At 45.5% G+C, this 19,265-nt stretch overlaps 3 protein-coding genes across 3 annotated transcripts in view; all 3 read left to right on the top strand.

Annotated features, from left to right (window-relative positions):
• Nucleotides 1-19,265, top strand: part of LOC136996504 (SUN domain-containing protein 3-like) — a 512,910-nt gene that overhangs the window by 158,474 nt on the left and 335,171 nt on the right. The gene's annotated exons all lie outside the window — the stretch shown is intronic.
• LOC136996503 (olfactory receptor 12D1-like) lies at nt 5,490-6,413 on the top strand (the record flags this gene model as incomplete). Its single annotated transcript, XM_067317430.1, has 1 exon — nt 5,490-6,413. A coding segment is annotated over exon 1 (924 nt), but the record flags the coding sequence as incomplete, so codon positions are not given.
• On the top strand, nt 17,551-18,829 carry LOC136996481 (olfactory receptor 4E1-like). The gene is made up of 2 exons (XM_067317403.1): nt 17,551-17,562; nt 17,906-18,829. The coding sequence occupies exons 1-2, from the start codon at nt 17,551-17,553 to the stop codon at nt 18,827-18,829; spliced, it is 936 nt and encodes a 311-aa protein (XP_067173504.1).

Below are 19,265 nucleotides of genomic sequence, written 5' to 3'. Positions count from 1 at the left end.
GTGCCCCGGCCACAGCATGGGCCGCATTTCCACAGGGCCTTCTCCTTCCTCTGTGCCTCCTACATCTCTCTGCAGTGCCAGACTAGAGTCAGGCTCAACAGGCTCGCTCTTCTTTCCTTGCTGATTCCACCAGGCCTTTTCCTCTAGTCAGGGATTAGCTGGAGACAGCCAAGGCCCTGAGTGCACAAGAGGCCTTCATTGGAAGCCTTCATTGCTCTGACCAGCCTCATCTGGGGCCTCCACCCACCCACTCTGCTCAGGGGCTCTATTAAGGCTTAGCACATCACAGCCTTGCAGGTCGTGTTGGCTTCCCCTGTGCCCAGAGCATCCTTGCTCCCCAGCTCACTGAACCCTTTCATGAGCATTAAGCAAGGGTAAGGGGGCTCATTAGTCCAGTGACCCTAATGCTCCCTGCTTCCTCAGAGCCCCTCCCAACACATATCAGCTGCTCAGCTGTCATCTCCTGGCTCTCCAGGATGGCCCTAGACTGCGTTACTCCCTTCATGCAGCAGAAGAACTTTATTCTGCAGACCCTGAGGACCTCTTTGTGGCTTGTCAGTGTGCAGCTGTGGCTGAGCTTATCTTGCTGGAGCTCTGGCAGGGGAATCACTCAGCTGCTGACTATCCACTACAAGTGAGGAAGTTGGCTGGGGCAGTAGGGTGGGAAGAATGGCCAGGGTGGATCCTCCCCAGAGCCTGAGGCAGCTCTCAGACCTGCCTCTCTCTGTGGACAGGCACCTCATGGTATGCCTGAGAGTGCAGCGGGACCCTTGGGGGAGCCCAGCCATGCTTTTCCTCACCTCCTCCCCCTTACCAGTCCTTACCGCACCAGCAAATCTCCTGCTCCTACTGGTGCCACAGGAGTGTGGTTGCAGGTGCATGTCCTAGAGCTGCACCTCACCATACCCCTTATCATTGCCCTCCCTCATGGGCACACAATCCAAACCACTGCTCTGGTGGACTTGGGGGGTTGCCACACTCCTGTGGCCTCTGAGTTTGTCCAGAGTGCCCACAGCCTCACCCAGCCATAGCTGATCCCAAATACGGTCAGTGCAGTAGATAGGATGGTTTCCCAGGGGGGTAAGGGTGGGGGAACCATTACCCATGAATCCATTCTTCTGGCCATAACTATGACACCTGGACATTCTGAGATGGTAGTCCTTCCCCATCTGGCATACAGCCTTCTCTCCAGTCATCTTCAACTTGCCCTGGTTACAGAAGCACAACCCTAGACTTTACAGGAAATGGGAATCCTTTCACTTCCCTGCAGGCAGACATTACTCAAAGGCCTGTATATTTGGGATTGGACTTGCCAGTCACGCAGCCCCCAAGGCGCCATCCCTAGCACTGGCATAAAAGGAGCCACAAGTGCTGGAAGGTAAGTGAAACCAGTTCTTCACTGCTGTTCTTATGGCCAAGTCAAGGGAAAGGAACTATATGGCCTTTGTATCAGAGTGATCCACTGAAGACACCAGTTGAGGGATCATGTATTTAAAATCTCCACCTTCTGTGGTGGTTTCCATGCCCCCTCCACCCCTTCATATTTACCAGCCAGGAGTGAAGTTTCTCTTGTAACTCCAATTTAGATAGGTCAACCCAAGGGTTCACCCAGAGGCCCAAATGCTTCTCGGAGTTGCCCAGTTCTATCATGTTCAGCTTCAAACTGCTCACTACCCATGGGTCACCGTCACTGATAGTAGGCGAGTCTTTTGTGGTCCTAGTGTAAAAACCCATGGAACTTTTCACCTTGCATCCTCAGCCCTGTTAGTTTACAAAATTCCTCCACCACTGTGATGTTTCCTTGCATCCCATCCCAGGAGTCACTTAATAAAGCTGGATCATCTGTGAAGGCCAGAGTTGGAACCTTGTTGCTGTTGTGCCAAAACCCTCTTCCCAGCTCTTCTAATCAGCATGACAATGGGTCTATTAACAGATTGAACAGCACTGAGGCAATGGCATCTCTGTTTTACTCTGGTGAGGATCTTAATACCATCTGACTGACTTTCCTTCACCTCCAGCTGAGTTGTGGTGTTACTGCACATATTGGTGATGATGCCTACTCCATGTTCATCAACACCTTTCTGTTTCAGGGCCTGAGGAATATGCTGATGACTCACCAAGTCAAGAGCTTTCACTAGATCCATGAAGACAACTCTCAGAGGCTTGTGTTCCCTTTTGGCATTTTTAATCAGTATCTGAAGCACCTTGAAATGTTCAAACACCTGGGGGCTGACATAAAGCCCCTTTGACAGCTGTTAATCAGAGATGCCTTTGTCAGCCCTGCTGTTAAGATTCTTAAAATAGCCTCACATTAATCAACCTGATGGTAATGGGTCATCAGTTCTTAATATCTAGTTGTTCTACTGGGTCAGCAGATTTTGGCATTAACATAGTTCTGCATTCCTTGACCCCCTCTGGGATCTTGCTGGACACCAGCCAAAGATTATAGTTTTCTGCCAGCCTGATGCCTTGTGAGTCTTCTCTGATGAGATCCCTCAGACTTAGGCAGTCCAATACAGGTGCAGAGCTCTTATTCATTTCACAGAATCACAGAATGGTTGAGGCTGGAAGGGACCTCTGGAGATCGTCTAGTCCAATCCCTCTGCTCAAGCAGGGTCACCATACAGCACGTTGCACAGGATCGCGTCCAGGTGGCTTTTGAATATCTCCAGAGAAGAAGACTCCACAGCCTCTCTGGGCAACCTGTTCCAGTGCTCTGTCACCCTCATGGTCAAGAAGTTTTTCCTCATGTTCAGATGGAAATGTCTGTGTTTCAGTTTGTGCCTGTTGCCTCACATCCTGTCACTGGGCACCACTGAAAATAGTCCAGGCCCATCCTCTTGACACCCTTCTTAAGATATTTGTACACATTAATAAGATCTCCTCTCAGCCTTCTCTTCTCCAGGCTAAACAGGCCCAGCTCTCTCAGCCTTTCCTCATAAGAGAGATGCTCCAGTCCCCTAATCATCTTCGTAGCCCTTCACTGGACTTGCTCCAGTAGTGCCACATCCCTCCTGCACTGAGGAGCCCAGAACTGGAGACAGTACTGCAGGTGTGGCCTCAGCAGGGCTGAGGAGAGGGGGAGGATCACCTCCCTCGACCTGCTGGCAACACTCTTCCTGATGCACCCCAGGATACTATTGGCCTTCTTGGCCACAAGGGCACATTTCTGGCTCATGCTTAACCTGGTGTCCACCAGCACTCCCAGGTCCTTCTCGGCAGAGCTGCTTTCCAGCAGGTCAACTCCCAACCTGAACTGGTGCATGGGGTTATTCCTCCCTCAGTGCAAGACTCTGCACTTGCCTTTGTTGAACTTCATGAGGTTCCTCTCTGTCCAGCTTAGGAACGTCGAGTTGAGTTCTGCCTGGATGTCTGACTCCTGCGTCCGACCCATGCCTCCAGCAGTCTCCTGTCAGTGACCCCTCCTCGCAGTTCCCAGGGCTCCCCATGCAGCTTGTAGGGTAAGTAAGGCCTTTATTAAACCTATCCTGTTTAGCCCCTTATGAACCTTGAGTGTCTCTTTCCACCAGTATCCGACCCTCTCTTGCCTGCCTTGCGGTCACATTGTGATATCCAGGAAGCCTTAATGCAATCTCAGTGGATATGGATGCCCATATTAATGTAACAACACAGATGACTCAGAAAATCAAGATGTCCATTGGAGCATTCACAGGTGGCTGGCAGGATGGTATTCCAGGCACTGAGGTTGCACTGTGCCATTGTGAGAATGGAAAAACTTCACCACGTGAAGATGCTCGCTTACAGGCACTTATGTGCAGTAGGAGTCAGGGGCTGTAAACACCTTTGGCATCCTGAGGGCATCGATGGTTGTCAAGCTGAATTACACTCAGGTGCTAGGACATCTGAAGCAACACTGCATTCCTACTTCTAGAGCTGATTTGAGTTTCTGAATGATTCTAATAAATTCTCGTTTGCCTTCACGCGTATCATATCCATTCGTACCACAGACTAGCAACAAGCGCCTGTATATAACTAAAATATTCACACATAAATAGTCTCATGTATGTTATCAGAGGTTGTATGCTAAAGTTTTGAATGAGAAACTACAGGAAATGCTTAGATATCACCAGAGTAATCCTAAAACCTTTTCGTAGCCTTAATCATCTTAGCTATCCTGTGCACAGAACAGCACTGAGAACAATGGTTCCAGTACAAGTGTTCAGGTAATGGACTGAGTCATGAGTATGAGATCTTATATCAGCTTCATCTCTGAAGCATACATATTCTGAAAATGTTCCCTGAATGCGTGTGTCTACTATTGCATTATCGGGTGCTATTTTAGGTATTTCAGGTCTTAAAAAAAGTCATCACAGTTTGTTATCTCCATCTTTAGAAGTTAAAAATACATAAATAAATAAATAAAATAAGGACTATAAAGGAGGCAAAAGATATTAAGTCAGAGACAGAAGTCAACTGTGTAGTTGTGTCAGGTCCGATGAAGCCATGATACCTACTCAACCTATTATACTTGGGAATTTCAAAAAGATGTAACAAACTTGTTGGAAATTTTCCTTTAAAACTGCTAGTCTTTCTGAGAAGTAGGTGTTGTAAACTTGCATATTTCTTTTTTTTTTTTTTTTGATTCTACACCTTCCTCATGCTTATGAGAGCTTGCTGTACAGATAATCATTACCAATATTAACAGGATGTGGCTAGAAGAAGAGGAAAACTAACTGTTATTTTATCAGTGATCAGTTCAACTCCCCACAGCATCATTAGATTTCTGTGTCCCTGAGACGCTATGCCTTGATGTTTTCAGAACTGAAGTCCCATAAGATTCAGAGGCTTGATCCCAAGAGGAGTTATGAGAGAGACAGAAATTTTCCTTTGCTGGAAATAAATGTGATTGTTTCAGTGACAGGGAGTACTGTATAAAGGTTTTCTGAGTCCACTGAACAGCTCTTCAGAACTCATCCTCTTTGAAAGCAGTGTATTATATGTGAGCCACTATACTACTATAGTTCTTTCAACTTTGGGAGAGATACAGTTTATTCAGCTAGGAATTGGAATGAAGAAACCATATTAGAGGACCCTTCGTTGATTTTAAAAAGGAAAACCTGCAGGATTTCAGAGCAGTCTTCATGTAAACATTAGGTAACCAACCTTCGCTCCTCCCTTCCTCCCTTCCTCCCTTCCTTCCTGCCTGCCTTTCTTCCTCATTATTTTCTTTGCTTGCAATTCTCAAACATGCCATTCCTCTCAGTGAGCTGGTACACAGGTGGCAGTTCCAGCATCAGTATTGACCACATAGGTTACAACAGTTCCAGTATTTGTTGAAACAGCTGGGGTGGTAAATCAAGGAATTCTTTCATGTCCCTTTCCAGACTCAGTATCTGATCTCTTCCATTTATGAGGCAGCATCAGCTGATGATGCATCTTATGGAAGAGGACTCTGGGAAATGGATATAGCAGCTCAGGATAGAAAGATAGGAAGTTACTGCTAAGTGATTCTCTCTTTCCCTGCAGGGATGGATAACCAGACAGAGGTGAGGAAGTTCATCCTCCTTGGCCTGACCAATGTTCAAGGGCTACAGAAATTCCTGATCGTGCTATTCTTACTGCTGTACCTGTCTACCCTGCTGGGGAATATGGCAATCATGATTGTAGTGGCATGTGAACCCCGGCTACACACCCCCATGTACTTTTTCCTCTGCAACCTCTCCTGCCTGGATATTTTCTTCTCCACAGTTACCGTGCCCAAGATGCTGGCTGGGTTCCTCTTGGGGCACCAGGGCATTTCTTACACTGGCTGCCTAAGCCAGCTCCACTTCTTCTACTTCCTGGGTAGCAGTGAAGCTTTGCTTCTGGCTGTCATGGCCTATGACCGCTTTGTGGCCATCTGCAACCCCCTGCGCTACACCCTGATCATGAGCCCATGGGCCTGCCTGCAGCTGGCTGTAGGCACTTGGACTACTGGCTTCCTTCATGCTCTGATGCACACAGTCATGACCTCCCGGCTCCATTTCTGTGGCCCCAACCACATCCAACACTACTCCTGCGACATCAAGCCCCTGGTGAGACTGGCCTGCAATAGCAGCCAGCTCAACGTGAGCCTTCTCAACATCATCACAGGAAGTCTTGCGATAGGCCCCTTTGTCTTCATACTCTTTTCTTACCTGTACATTTTTTCCTTCCTCCGACTGAAAGTCCAGTCCAAGGAGGGAAGGAGGAAAGCCTTCTCCACTTGCATCTCCCATCTCACAGTAGTGGCCTTATTCTATGTCCCTGTTATTTTTAACTATGTGCCACCTTCCTCAGGGAGTTCAGCCAGCTGGACAATGATAGCCACACTTATGTATAATGTTGTCACGCCAGTCCTCAATCCTTTGATCTACACCCTGAGGAATGTGGAGGTGAAGCGTGCTCTAAAGAGAAGACTTTTCTCCAGAGAGTTACTAGCACAGAAAATGTTCTGCCTTGCAGCTTGTGTGGGGTAGTAGGCAATGGACAATGCAATGAGAGGAGCTTTTGGCTCAAGAATGTGTTGTGCAGAAATCTGCTTTTCACTGCCAACGGCCTGGATCCCTTCAGAAATACCCTACATACTGGATATGGTCTCATCTCTCCTATCTTGGGCAGTAGCAGTGCTAAAAGAGGAACACATATCGGTGGAACAGCCACTCCCATTCATCTAGCTGGAAAAGAGAAGCATCTCCAGAGAGTGATACTTCAATAAAAACACCTTTATTAGAGTGATTTACCTGCAAAGTCACTTGATTTTGATTTTTTTTCTTTTTCTTTTAGGCAGCTGAATCCCACCCCCAGTCAGAGCTGTCAAGAGAAGTCAAGGCATGATTCATCTTATGCTAGAGCCCATAGACAGGGAGGGATTCATTTCCTTCCATGGGATTCAGTTGGCCACATACAGACATGTATGTCATGCCGCTTGAAATACTCTGGGTATCTCAGCTGGTGTCTCTCTGCTGCTCCAGAAAGGCATAAGTCTCCCGTAGGCGCTATGCCGGATCGACCGGCCCTGTATGGATGTCAGATATCCTGGGGCCTCTGAGATGGTACTAGACACCTTTGCGTAGGCAACTTCATTTGCCAGTAACTCACATAATACATTGTGTCTCTTAATATGGGCGTTCTGTACAGCAGGACAATAATATGGGAGCAAGTTTTGCTCTCCACCGAACAATGCCTGCTGATCTCTTTTAGGATCTGCCCTCTTCCTCTAGCCAGGAATTCCCTGGTAGCATTTACACTGGCTCATAGTTGCAACACAGTTACAAGCTTCCTATGGGGAATGCCTCTATGACTTTACTGCCCAGCATTACTGATAGTGTCATTTCCAAAGTTTGAAATACCACAACCTTGACAATGTAGCTTGGTCCATTTCACAAATTCCTCCTTCCTCCAATTCTGTAGACTTGGGAAGATGATAACTTTTGGAGAGGGATCTCCCATTCTAAGACCACCTCGCCCTCTTCACGTGTGACTGGGATCACTTTGATCACTGTTTTATCCAAAATCAATTGTCTCTCATGTTTGCTACACTCAACTGCCACCCACAGTCTCTCAAAATCTTTATCAATACCTTCCTTTAGCTCTGCAGATCAAATAATTCTGTATTGGGAGTGGGTAATTCTATGCAGCCTACCAGCCTGCACATCTGGGATCAAACCAGCCAGCTGAGTGATCCCCAAGCCACTGTCTTTAGTATTTGGGCAGAACGTAGAATCATAGGTACAGGCAGGAAGATGTAACGAGCCTTTAGCTGCTGACTGAACACTCAAATCAAGCCTGTGGAGGTACACCATGGTCCATGAGACAGATTGACTTTGTGATTGTTTAACCCTTCAAGATATTGACCTTCTGCAGTGGTTTTAATGGTGCTTTTCCAATCCACCTTAACCAGGACTCACGTTTTTTCTTGCAGCTCGAGTCTTCATATCCCATTTGTGAGTGCTGTAAGATCTAGGTGGAGAGACAAGGGTGAGTGGATTGGGCCCAGAAACTGGAGTCAGACTTCAGGCGATAATGGCTCCTGTGTCTGTGGTGCCAGTAACTGGGGCAAGAGAGGGTCCTAGCATCAGTCACCGGAGCAGGACCATGGGTCGTTGGGCCAGTGTACTCAAATATCAGCTACTGAGGGTGGCCAGGGTGAGCGGAGTGAGGGTCTCAGTGTCAGCAGCTGGAGCGGGTATCACAGGTCATAGTGCCCGTGTACCTTGGCAATAGCTGCGTGGGGAGGGGGACAGAGTGTTTGTATTTTCTCTTAACCTGGTATGCGGGGGGGGAGGGGATAAGCTCAGCCTCACTACTGGTTGAATTTGCAAGCAGGAGAGCAGCAGCCGTGCTTGGGCTGGAGAGGCCTCCCCTTGGTGCACCAGGCTGGGCTCCAGTGCCCAGACAGGAATCCTTGCATCCCAAAGCCCGCTGGAGGCAGCGGCTTTATAACATCCTGCAACAAAATTACAATTTTGTAAGGGGGTGGGGCACAGAAAGTTGACTTTTGCATTGGAGATACCATTATGTCAATCAGATACCATTATGTCAATATCTAAAGAACCACATGGCCAAGACACAGTTACTAGTTGAAGCAGCATTGTTCACTCATGCAAGCTTCATAATAGAATCCTTTGCCTATTTGCTAATCCTAATCACAAAGACCTTGCCAACAGGCAATAAGATTTTGCACCCAGTAGAAAACTAAAAAATATAATTCTGAGTAATACAGTCAAAAACATTGATTTTTTTGTTCTCCACTCAAGAAACTGGCCAGCGTCTTGGGCATGACAGTGGAACACTGGCAGATTTCCCAAGCAGAAGTACATGGGTTATGAAAGTGCTAATCAGCCACAAACAGCACAGTGATGAGGATGTTCCCAGACATGGTCACAATGTAAATCATGAGGAACACTAGAAAGAGCGGTATTGACATTTGTAAAGGTTTCCAAATGCCAGTAGGATGATTCTCCTGACCTAGTTTTAATGTCCTCATTCATTTTCTGTCACGAATTGCACCTAGAAAAATGAATAACAGATTAAAAATCAGGTAAAAAGCATTAATGGGAGTAGTTCTACATGTATTCTGTGTTTGAAAAACACTGTGGTGTGTTTCATTCAGTGAAGAACAAAACTAAAGAGGAAAAAATTCTGCCCTCTTTTAAGACTCATTTTAAAAGAGGTATTTGATGGGGGTGACGGAAGAGTGTGAATTGTCCTCAAGGTGTTTCTCCTTTTGCACTTACTGCAGGAAGGGTTTTTATGATTTAGGTTCAGAAGAGCAGACCCTCACTCCAGCAGGAGTCAGGAGACTGACTCCTAAAGGATCCATCTCCCTTACCTTCAGACATCTCCAGTACGGACATCCACAGCTGCTGTTGTTGTTTCAGGTTCATTTTACGAATGAAAGAGGACTTGCCGCCTGCCTAGATCCACTTTTCTTGTGACACCTGAGATGCCATACACTATCTCCAGGGGCTGGTAAGTACAACACAAGGGAGACCCTTGGCTTGTGGAGCAGAAAGTGGAGGTCAGACAGAAAACCTGGGGGCCTCCCTGATGGTACAAGATTCCTATATGTGCACAAATAAATTGAGCCATAGATTTCCATGTACTGTAACAGGAGCTTTGGAGGGATAGCTCACATGTGCACACATATCCTGTAGACACAGAAATGCAGATAGGTGAACCTGGTTGTAAAGCCCACCGCTACCTCAGGAGATGAATCACACCTGAGATATGACCAATTCTATACATTACCTGCACAAAGGCAATACAAGTTTTGGTATAGATATCTATATGCTAGAAATCTGATTTGGGATGGATGAATCTCCCATCTAAGACTGCAGAAAATAAATACCTTCTTCTTTTTGAGCATTTAGCTACCACGTAACTTACCTTACAGCAGTGTTAACACTTTGGTGTTCTACACACAAAATAGTAGAAGAGGATGTTCTTGATTCAAAGCATTTGTAATCTTAGAGTCATAGGATAATTGGAAGAGACCCCCCCAGAGGTCATCTAGTCTAAACCCCTCCTCAAAGCAGGTCTAAGAAGATGAAATTGTTAGGGATTTGTCTGGTTAAGTCTTGAACACCTCTGAGGGTGGAGATTCCGTGACCTTTCTGGGGAACTTCTTCCAGTACTTGACCACTCTCATGGTAAATAATAATAACAATAATAAGAAATTAAATAAAAACTTATATCTGATAAGAATTTCCCATGTTCCAACTTGTGTCCCTTACCTCTTGTACTATCACTGTGCAGATCTGAGATGAGCCTGGCTTTGTCTTCTCTGTATCCGCTGATCAGGTAGCTGTAGAGAGCAAAAAGGTGTTGCATTAGCCTTCTCCTCCTAAGGCTGACCAAGCCCAGTTTCCTCACCATCTCCTTGTACATCATGTGCTCAAGTCCCCTGAGCATCTTGAGAGCCTCCACTGGACTTGCTCCAGTATGTCAACGTCCTTCATGTACTGGGGAGTCCAAAACTGGACACAATGCTTAGAGATATTCTCACAAGTAGTAAAGAGAGGGTAAGGATCACTTCCCTCTGGACCTGCTGGCTGCACTCTTACTAATACACCCAAGGTGTGGTTGGCCTTCATTTCCTGCAAGTGCACACTGCAGACTTGTTTTCAAGCTCTTGTTTTTCAGAATCCCCAGATCTTTCTCTGCAGACCTGCTTACTAGATAGTTGGACACAGCCTGCACTGTTGCATGGGGTTATTCCACCCAGATTCGAGCCATAGTATTTGCTTTTCCTTCATTTCAGGAGGTTCCTGTTAGCCAATTTCTCCAGCCTGTCAAGGCCCTCTGAATAGCAGCCATGCCCTCCAGTGTATCAGGTCCAACAAAGCATCTCTCCTAGTCAGTTCATCAATCACCTTCACCAAGAAATTATCTTCTGTGAATTCCAGAAACCTGCTCAGTTCCTTGTGCCCAGCTGCACTGCCCTTCTGGCAGACATCAGGGTGGTTTGAATCACCCATGAGTACCAGGGGCTGTGACTGTGAGGCTTTCTCCTGCTACAGGATCATCTTATGACTGTGTCCCCCACCACAGCACCTTTATGAGTTGGTCCAGAGATTCCCACGTCCCTGGCTCTGCACTCTGTGAGCAGTTTCCTGGCTGCATGGCTGCCATGGACTTGATTGATGCCAAGAGCCCTACAACACTTCCCTGGAAGACAAAAAACAAGAAACATAATTGCGAGGTAAGTGGGCCAAGTACGACACCTACAGACCATGGCTCTGTTCTCACCACACACAGCCTCAGAACCAAGATCCCTGCACCACCAGAGCTCTGCCAAGCCCCGCAGCCTGCCACCCTGAATCACCCAGGCTCCAGGACTGTAACTCTCCCTCTGCCTCAGTCACTGCCCTACTCCCTCCAAAACACTATGAGTGACTTTACAGATGTCTTTGAGAAGAAGGCCGAAGAAACGCTACCACTCTATGACACATATGACTGCCACATTGACCTTGTCCCAAGAAAGGAGGTGCCTTGCCACCCTGAATTAGCAGCCCTCAAAGAATACCTCAAGGACAATCTGGCACAGTGGTTTATCTACCTCTCCTCCTGGCTCCTCATGCAGGAGGAGGGGAGGAAGACTACGGCCCTGTATAGATTACAAAAGGCTTAACAATATCACGGCGAAGAACTGGCACCCCCTGCTCCTCACTCCAGAGCTATTAACAGTCCTCAGAGGTCTCAACTTGCTTTTAAATTTTGTTCAGTTTCTGCCAGTTAGCAGCTGCTCAGGTCTCATGCCATCTAGGGTCAGGAAAAGTGAGTGGCCTTTTCTAATCATTCCATAGGTAAAGCCTATTCAATCAGTGTATCCATTGCTAAGCCTGTATTGTTCTGACTATGGCAATTAATGTGATAATTTAGCTCGAGCAAATGGCCCAGACCAGCTGAGCTGTGGTTCAATTTAGGATATCGAAGCAATACACACGCTCCTAAACTTGTAAATTACACATCTACAGTTTAATTATATATATATATATATATATATATAAATGCTACTATGTAACTTAAATGACTACCACAGTATACAAACATTTATACATTCGACACACAATAGTAATTTGACAGTACTGATCAGCCTGTTCCTACTGTCTATGTATTAAAAGCATCTGACTTGAGAGTATTCACACATTCCAGCTTTCTGGCATGAGTGTGGAAGCTCCACCACAATGTTTTGCAGCAGTTCAGTAACTCTCCCAAGTAGTCATTCAGGTGTTGGAGGGACTGTCACAGGATGTGTGCCTGCGTCTGTAAGAACTTGAATATCTCAGTAATGGTCTCTGTGCTTCAGTTTAAAAGCCCCAGTTCCCACGAGTTGAGAGGAACTGTTCTGAGTGATTGCACTTAGAGTGCTGGTTCTTTGGGTGCTGTTTTCACAGGAATTTTTATAAGGGAAAACTGATGCAGTGTATTTTTTCAATTTTACTATTCCACCTGTCAGCCCAGTGTAATTCAGCCTAACACCACCAACATGATTGCAAATATCCCACTTTTTTAATAGAATACTGACCCTTAGCTGGTTTCATTATAAATGTGTCACCTGCTTTGATCTTCTAGTGAACACAGGGCTGAATTCAAATTGTATTGCAAATCAAGCAGGTTTTTCAAGGAGAAAATGCAGTCCTGTGGTTTGGGTTTCTTTATTGTTATTGTCGTTGTTGTTGTTGTTGTTGTTATTTTCTTGTGTTATTTCTCAGTGATGGATTATCCATCACTGCCTTTTGTTAACTGCTCCAGCTGACAATTAATCTACTGAAAATACTCTGTAATCACTGCTGCCTCACTGACCAGGTAAATACCTTTGCTACATCAAAAAGCCTCCTGGTCTCCCTGAAGGCAATTAGAGGCTTTGATCAACCTATCCCTATACTTTTTTTTTCTTGATAAATAAATAACTAAATGTATGTGTATATATATATATATATATATATATATATAAAAGTAAGTAAGTAAATAGATTTATTTCCTTAAATCTTACTAGCAGGTATGTCCTATTAAAAATGAAGCTTATTATAAGAAATGTAACTCTTTATTTTATAACCTCGGGCTTTTATGTGGAAAAGAGTAAGGGTTTCTTATGTAGTAGGCTACAAAACAACACTGACAACTAAACTCTGCTCTTGAATTAATAACCTTTGCTATAGAGTTATGGAGTTCACTAACACAAGACAGCTCTAGGACCAAAAATGTAGCAGGGTTCCAAGAAGGACTCAGCATGTGCAGGGTAAAGGAAAGTAAAAAGGCTGGGCTTTAAGAGCCAATATAAATGCGCTGGTTACTTCAGCTAATGATCTCAGTGTCTTTTCACAGTTAGTGGATCTACAGAGAGGTATAAATTGGGAGGCATAAATCCCACTCAGCAGGTCTCTCCATCCCTTTATTTTCTAATTTCTGGTAGCAATATGGGAGGATCAAAATAGATCTCAAGGACTAACACCCTCACCCCATCCCCTGAAAAAAGAAAAAAAGAAGAAAGAAAAAAGATGCTTCTGTGAAAAATTTCCTCCCCTCTGTCATGACCAAAAACATGGCAGAAGTGATGCTGAAGCAGACCACAGTGAGAGAGTTCATCCGTCGGGGACTGCCCTCCAGCTTAGAGGCACAAATGATCCTCTCTGCGGTGTTTCTGCCCCTCCACCTCATGACTCTGCCTGGCAACCTCCTTGTAATGCTGTCCGTTGACCATGACTGATACTTTCTCACAGCCACATGCCTCTTCCTCAGCAATCCTTTTTCCCCCAAGATCCACCATTCGTCTGTTACAGAGCCTGAAATGTTGGGTGACCTCTTCCGTGCAGAGAAGATCATCTCTTTGGAAAGATGTGTGTCCCAGATGTTCTTCCTTTATCTCTGTCTGTACAGAGATCTGCCTCCTTGCTGTAACAGCCTATGACTGCTACAGGGCCATCTGCAACCCCATGCACTAGCATCTCACACTCATGCGAGAGTACGCCTACAGCTGGCTGGGGCTGTGTGCATGGGGACAGGGATCCCCCATGGCCTGACTGGAATTATGATCAAGCTGCCCTACTTCACAGAATTTGACAGCTTGGTCTGTGATGTACAGCCAGTGACCAAGGCGGTTTGCACGAATACCTACATTTTTGAGATGCTGAAAATCTCCAGCTCTGGGCTCCTCTAGGCTTGCTTCATGGTCCCACTGGCCTCTTACAGCATCCTCCTAGTCTTGCTACAGAAACATCTGTGCAAAGGTGTGCACAAGGCCCTCAGTGCTTCTGCCATCGGGCTCATGGTTGTAATGCTCTTCCTGGGATACTGCATCTTCATTTACTCCGGCCCTTGCACCAGCTTCGCTGAGGACACTGTGATATCAGTCTTCTTAACACAGCCTTCACCTCCTGCTAAATCCCATAATCTGCATCCTGGGAAACGAGTACATGAGGTGGGCACTCCCCAAGCCAATTGGGAGAAAAGTAGCCACAGAGGAGAAATAAAAGCTAGAGCAAAAGCAGCTGCACTTTCCAGGGTCAGCTGCTGTTTTTTTCAGCTTTATCAGCAGTAGGCAAATTTCATTGTGACAAATCAGCTTCTAACCTCTATCTGTGCAGATAATCCTGGTACCTCACTTTGTAACTTTTAGGCCATGCTTATCAGCCTGTGTTTGAACTCTTGCCTCACCGGGAAACGTAAAAAAAAGGGGTTCCTTCCAACATTAAGTTACCATACAAAAGACATCACTTTCTATCCTTTTTTTTTTTGGAAGTGTATTCAGAGCAATGTGCAAGTTCTCATTTTGAGGTAAGATTTTAGGAAGCTGAGGCTTGGTTAATTCCTTTGCTTGATTTTCCCTTTTTTCCCCACACTGTTCTCAAGCTGTTCTAAACATCCATAGTTCTTACTGACAGAGCAGCTAAAGATGCAAATGAAGAACCAGAGAAAATAATCCTGCCCATACTTGACTTTTTGTCACTGTTGCAAGGAGATAAGAAACATAATGCTTGAATGCCATTCCTTAGGCATATCGTTTATTAATATTTCTCTCTTTTTAAGGAAAATCCCTTAAGATGAACGCCTGAAGCTGCAATCCTTTGTCAGTTCTCCATCGGCGCTTTTGATCACTCAGTTTGCACTCGTTGCAGTGTGCAGATTTTCAGCATGGCAGCTCTTATTCAGAGGCCTTCATCCACACTGAGTTTGTGATCCCTTTCCTAAGTCCAAGTCATTTGGGCAGAGCTCATGGGCTGTATTCTGCTCTCCCAGTGCGTAAACTTGGTGTTAGTTCACCAAGAACACCTTTAAGAAGGCAAAGCGAGTTATGTGGCATGGGTGAACATTTGTTCTTTGTCTCCAGAGGCCATTGAAATGGACTTTGAACAGTTGTGTGAGCTACTATAGCCACACAGGTTTTCTGGGTGACTAACTGGACCCACAGCTCTACTCCCAAGGGACTTATTAAATCTCTGCCAAAGCTTATACTGTCAACAACCTAAGATGATTTAACAAATCCCTTTGTGACTCTCTAGTAAGGCGTGAATTTAACATTTCTTGAGTCCCAAATCTGTCTTTCAGACAAGCACACAGCCCAAGCTTTATCAGTTCTCTATGACTTCATCACAGCACAGAAGGTTCTGTATTTGGTGTTCAGAGTAATTGAGTACCGCATGCTCTTGCTCTCCAGAACTAGCTGTTACGGGGAAGGGTTGAAGGTGTAAGTCACCTCTGCATCCCTGTTTATCCTGTCAGTGTTGAGCTTCAACTTCTGATTTGGGGGCAGGTCTTCTTCGTATTGGCAGGAATGCTTTGTAAGTAGGCAGGAAGTTCAGTTTCTATTTTGATTTTTGCATTGTTCATGAAGTAACCAATCAAGATTTATTTTATTTATTTGCTTCTTTGTTTGTTTGTTTATTAAGTAAAGGCCTGAACTAGTTAAATGTCAGGACGATCTTCCAGTATGAGGGGACCATCTGCACAAGATAACTTGGGTATATTAGAGGGACACACCCCCCCTCAAAAAAAAAAAAAATTCCAAACCAAAGCAAACCCTGCCTGTTCAGTTGCAGGAACTATCAATACCTCTGGCTAGAGGAATTTATGGATCCCAATCAAAAGGAAGACATTTGTTTATCCATCTCCATTTTTTAGACCAAAAATTGCTTTTTCTTTTATGGAGAAAAAACACTGGAATTCAACTCACAATCATTCTTTTTCCGGACACCACTGGAAACTACATAAGTAAGCTCGGTTTTTCCTCCCTACTCTGTTTGCTTTTGGGTTTGTTGCAGGGAGAAGGGGCTGAGACGTTGACTGGAAGGAGAACAACACTTCTGTTTGGTTGCTTTTCAGTCCTTTATGCAAGACCTTGAGTACAGGAGGAAATCAGGCATCTGATTCTACCAGGTGTCTTTGGAGACATCAGTATCTGTCTCTCAGCAGACTCCAAATGAAGACAGGAGCCTCTGTGCGGGTCCTTGGCAACTTTAGAGCCCTATGAAAATGTTAGTCGTGGGAGCTGTAACAGGTGAAAATACTAATGTAAATGTACATTTTACAGGCTTGTGGCTCCACTTGTAACAGCTGCAGACCACTATTGGGGTATTCAGCCATTTCTGGAGCGTCCACGCACTGTTAGAAATGTAGCTAGCGTTCAGGTGCTTGGTTAGCCCTGTTCTCAGAAGCTCAGCATATCAGCAGCAAGGAAACCACAGTGACATTGATTTCCAAATACAAGAACCCTGGGTTCATACTCAGAGATGGTTTCATTTTAGCAAAGTGGGGAACTCTGAGAAGTCCTGCCGTTTCCCACATCATTATTTCTGTTGTATGACCGCCTTGAACCATGCGCTGTAAACAAGCTTTCTCCTTTGTTGGACAGGGTTCCTATTCAATGTCCTCTCATCTCACTCCTGTTCCAAAGACAAGATTTTGTGTTTGTGTATGTGTACTTTTGATTAGTTTGCCAAAATTTTTAGATTTTCATTTCAAAATGAAAATAAAATCACAGGAACACTGGAATATGGAATGGGCAGAGATATTCAAGGTCACTGAATTTGTGACTGCAGGTGTTGCATTGCTTGATCCCTCATAAATACATCAGCTATCAAGCAGCTGAGGTTTCTGACTGGCTTCTGACAGAAAAGCAGGTGAATCTGTTCTCCCCAAGCAAGGTTGCAGCTGGGGAAGTGAATGCCACACTCAAATGAATTTGCAGACAGCTACCTAGCAGGAAAAGGTGGTGTCATACCACATTTGGAGACTGTGCTGGGTATTCTTACTTTTGGGAGGAGGTTGGAAAACCAGGCAAGACTTAGCAAACAGCAGCAACAAGTATCTAGGGTTGTAAAAATGATCTTTTAGTGAAAGCCTAAATCCCCAGTCTATGAGATCTATGAAGAAGTTAGCAGTGACTTCCCTGAAGTCTATTCAGATGTCATCTCACTAAACTGCAATGCCCAACACAGAAGTCTTCCACTAATCATTTGGTTTCCTCTACAGTGAAGGAAGAGGAATAACTGCAGGCACAGATTCATCCCTTTTATGTCTGACAATTGCAGACAGGTAGCTTAAACGAGACACCTGGAATCAGGAAAGATGGATCCTGAGGTACATTCTGCCAGGAGGCAAATCTTCCTGCAACATGATAGCTCCCGAGTAAGTCAGAGAAGTAAGTCAGCTTGCATTGCATTGTCTGGAAACTGAAGAAAGCCCACAGTCTCCTTTGAAAACCTGTTCCGGTACTCGCTTGTCCTTCAAACTTGAATACTTCTGCTAATATTAGGCATCACCTTTTGAGTGAAACTGTTAGGCTGTTCTGCCTTTATTCCTCCATATAGCTCAAGTTTGTATGATTGTCATCATGTTCTGTCCTCTCATACCATAAATTTAATTCTCCTTTCTCCGTGTTCTTTCTCCTGGGTGCAACGCAGCAGTAAACACGGTGTGGCAGAATCACACTACAGGGAGTGAGTTCTTCCTCTTGGGCCTCACCACCAACCATGCTGTAGAGCTGGCCCTCTTCACCTTCTTCGTGGTCATCTACATGCTGATTATTTTGGGCAACATTCTCATCATCTTCACGATTGCACATGACCAGCGTCTGCACAGTCCCATGTACTTCTTCCTCAGCAACCTCTCTGTCATTGACATCTGCCCCTCCTCAGTGGTGATGCCCAAGATGCTGGCTGACTTCCTGGTGGACAAGAAGAGCATCTCTTCTGAGGGGTGTGAGGCACAGATGTTCTTCCTCCACCTCTTTGCCTGCACAGAGATCTTTCTCCTCACCATCATGGCCTATGATCGCTGCATAGCCATCTGCAACCCCATGCATTATGGCACCATCATGAGCCGGAAGATGTGCCTCCAGCTGGCCACGGTCATGTGGATGGGAGGGCTGATGCATTCTGTGTCCCTCACTGCCCTGACCCTCAGTCTCCCATACTGTGGTCCCAGTGCCATTGACAACTTCTTTTGTGATGCCCCTTTGATCATTAAGTTGGCCTGCACAAACACCCATGTCTTAGAAATGTTCCTTGTCGCTACCTCAGGCCTCGTCTCTGTGGTCTGCTTCCTGGTGCTGGTGACTTCCTATGTGGTCATTTTGGTCTCACTAAGGAACCATCTCTCGGAAGGGCAACACAAGGCATTATCTACCTGTGCTGCTCACCTGACAGTGGTGACGCTTTTCCTGGGACACTGCATTTTCATCTATCTCAGGCCAGCCAAGAGTTTAGCTGCAGACAAAGTCGTGTCAGTTTTCTTCACGGCCATTACCCCTCTGATGAACCCCATTATCTATACCTTTAGGAATGAGGACATGAAAAATGCTTTGAGAAAGCTACGCAGGCGGCAGATTGATTCCCAAGACAAGTGACACTGTTGGGAGTGAACGGAAGGCTGCCAATCCCTGTGTACTGTCTGTCCCTATCCCCTCCCTCCAGGGTGTTCTCTGGGCATGTATCTTCAGCTTTTGACTTCTCTGCACCCTTAGCACTGAGGTGAAATCAAACAATGGCACTGGCTCTCATCCACAACAAGTTCTTTGAGGGATGCTTTAAGCTCATTTATCAGAGGACAAGTTTTGAAATACAAATGCCAAGGATATTCTAGATTGCTGTGCTCTAAGGACCCAGCTCCTTTGGGCTCTTCATCTAAGCAGCCTAAGTGTATTTTGCAGGAACACTTCTTCCATTCAAAGGAAAATTATCCCTTCACCCTACGTACTCCTAGAAGAAGTTAATGCTTTAGCAAACACAAGACTACTCATTTGGTTTCCTCCTCTGGCCTGTGTAGTTAGGCTGAATTTGAGA

The sequence above is a fragment of the Apteryx mantelli genome, unplaced genomic scaffold (genome assembly GCF_036417845.1).
Source record: "Apteryx mantelli isolate bAptMan1 unplaced genomic scaffold, bAptMan1.hap1 HAP1_SCAFFOLD_40, whole genome shotgun sequence".
Taxonomy (NCBI): domain Eukaryota; kingdom Metazoa; phylum Chordata; class Aves; order Apterygiformes; family Apterygidae; genus Apteryx; species Apteryx mantelli.
The sequence above is the reverse complement of the archived record's forward strand: the minus strand, read 5'-3'. Positions and strand labels throughout refer to the sequence as shown.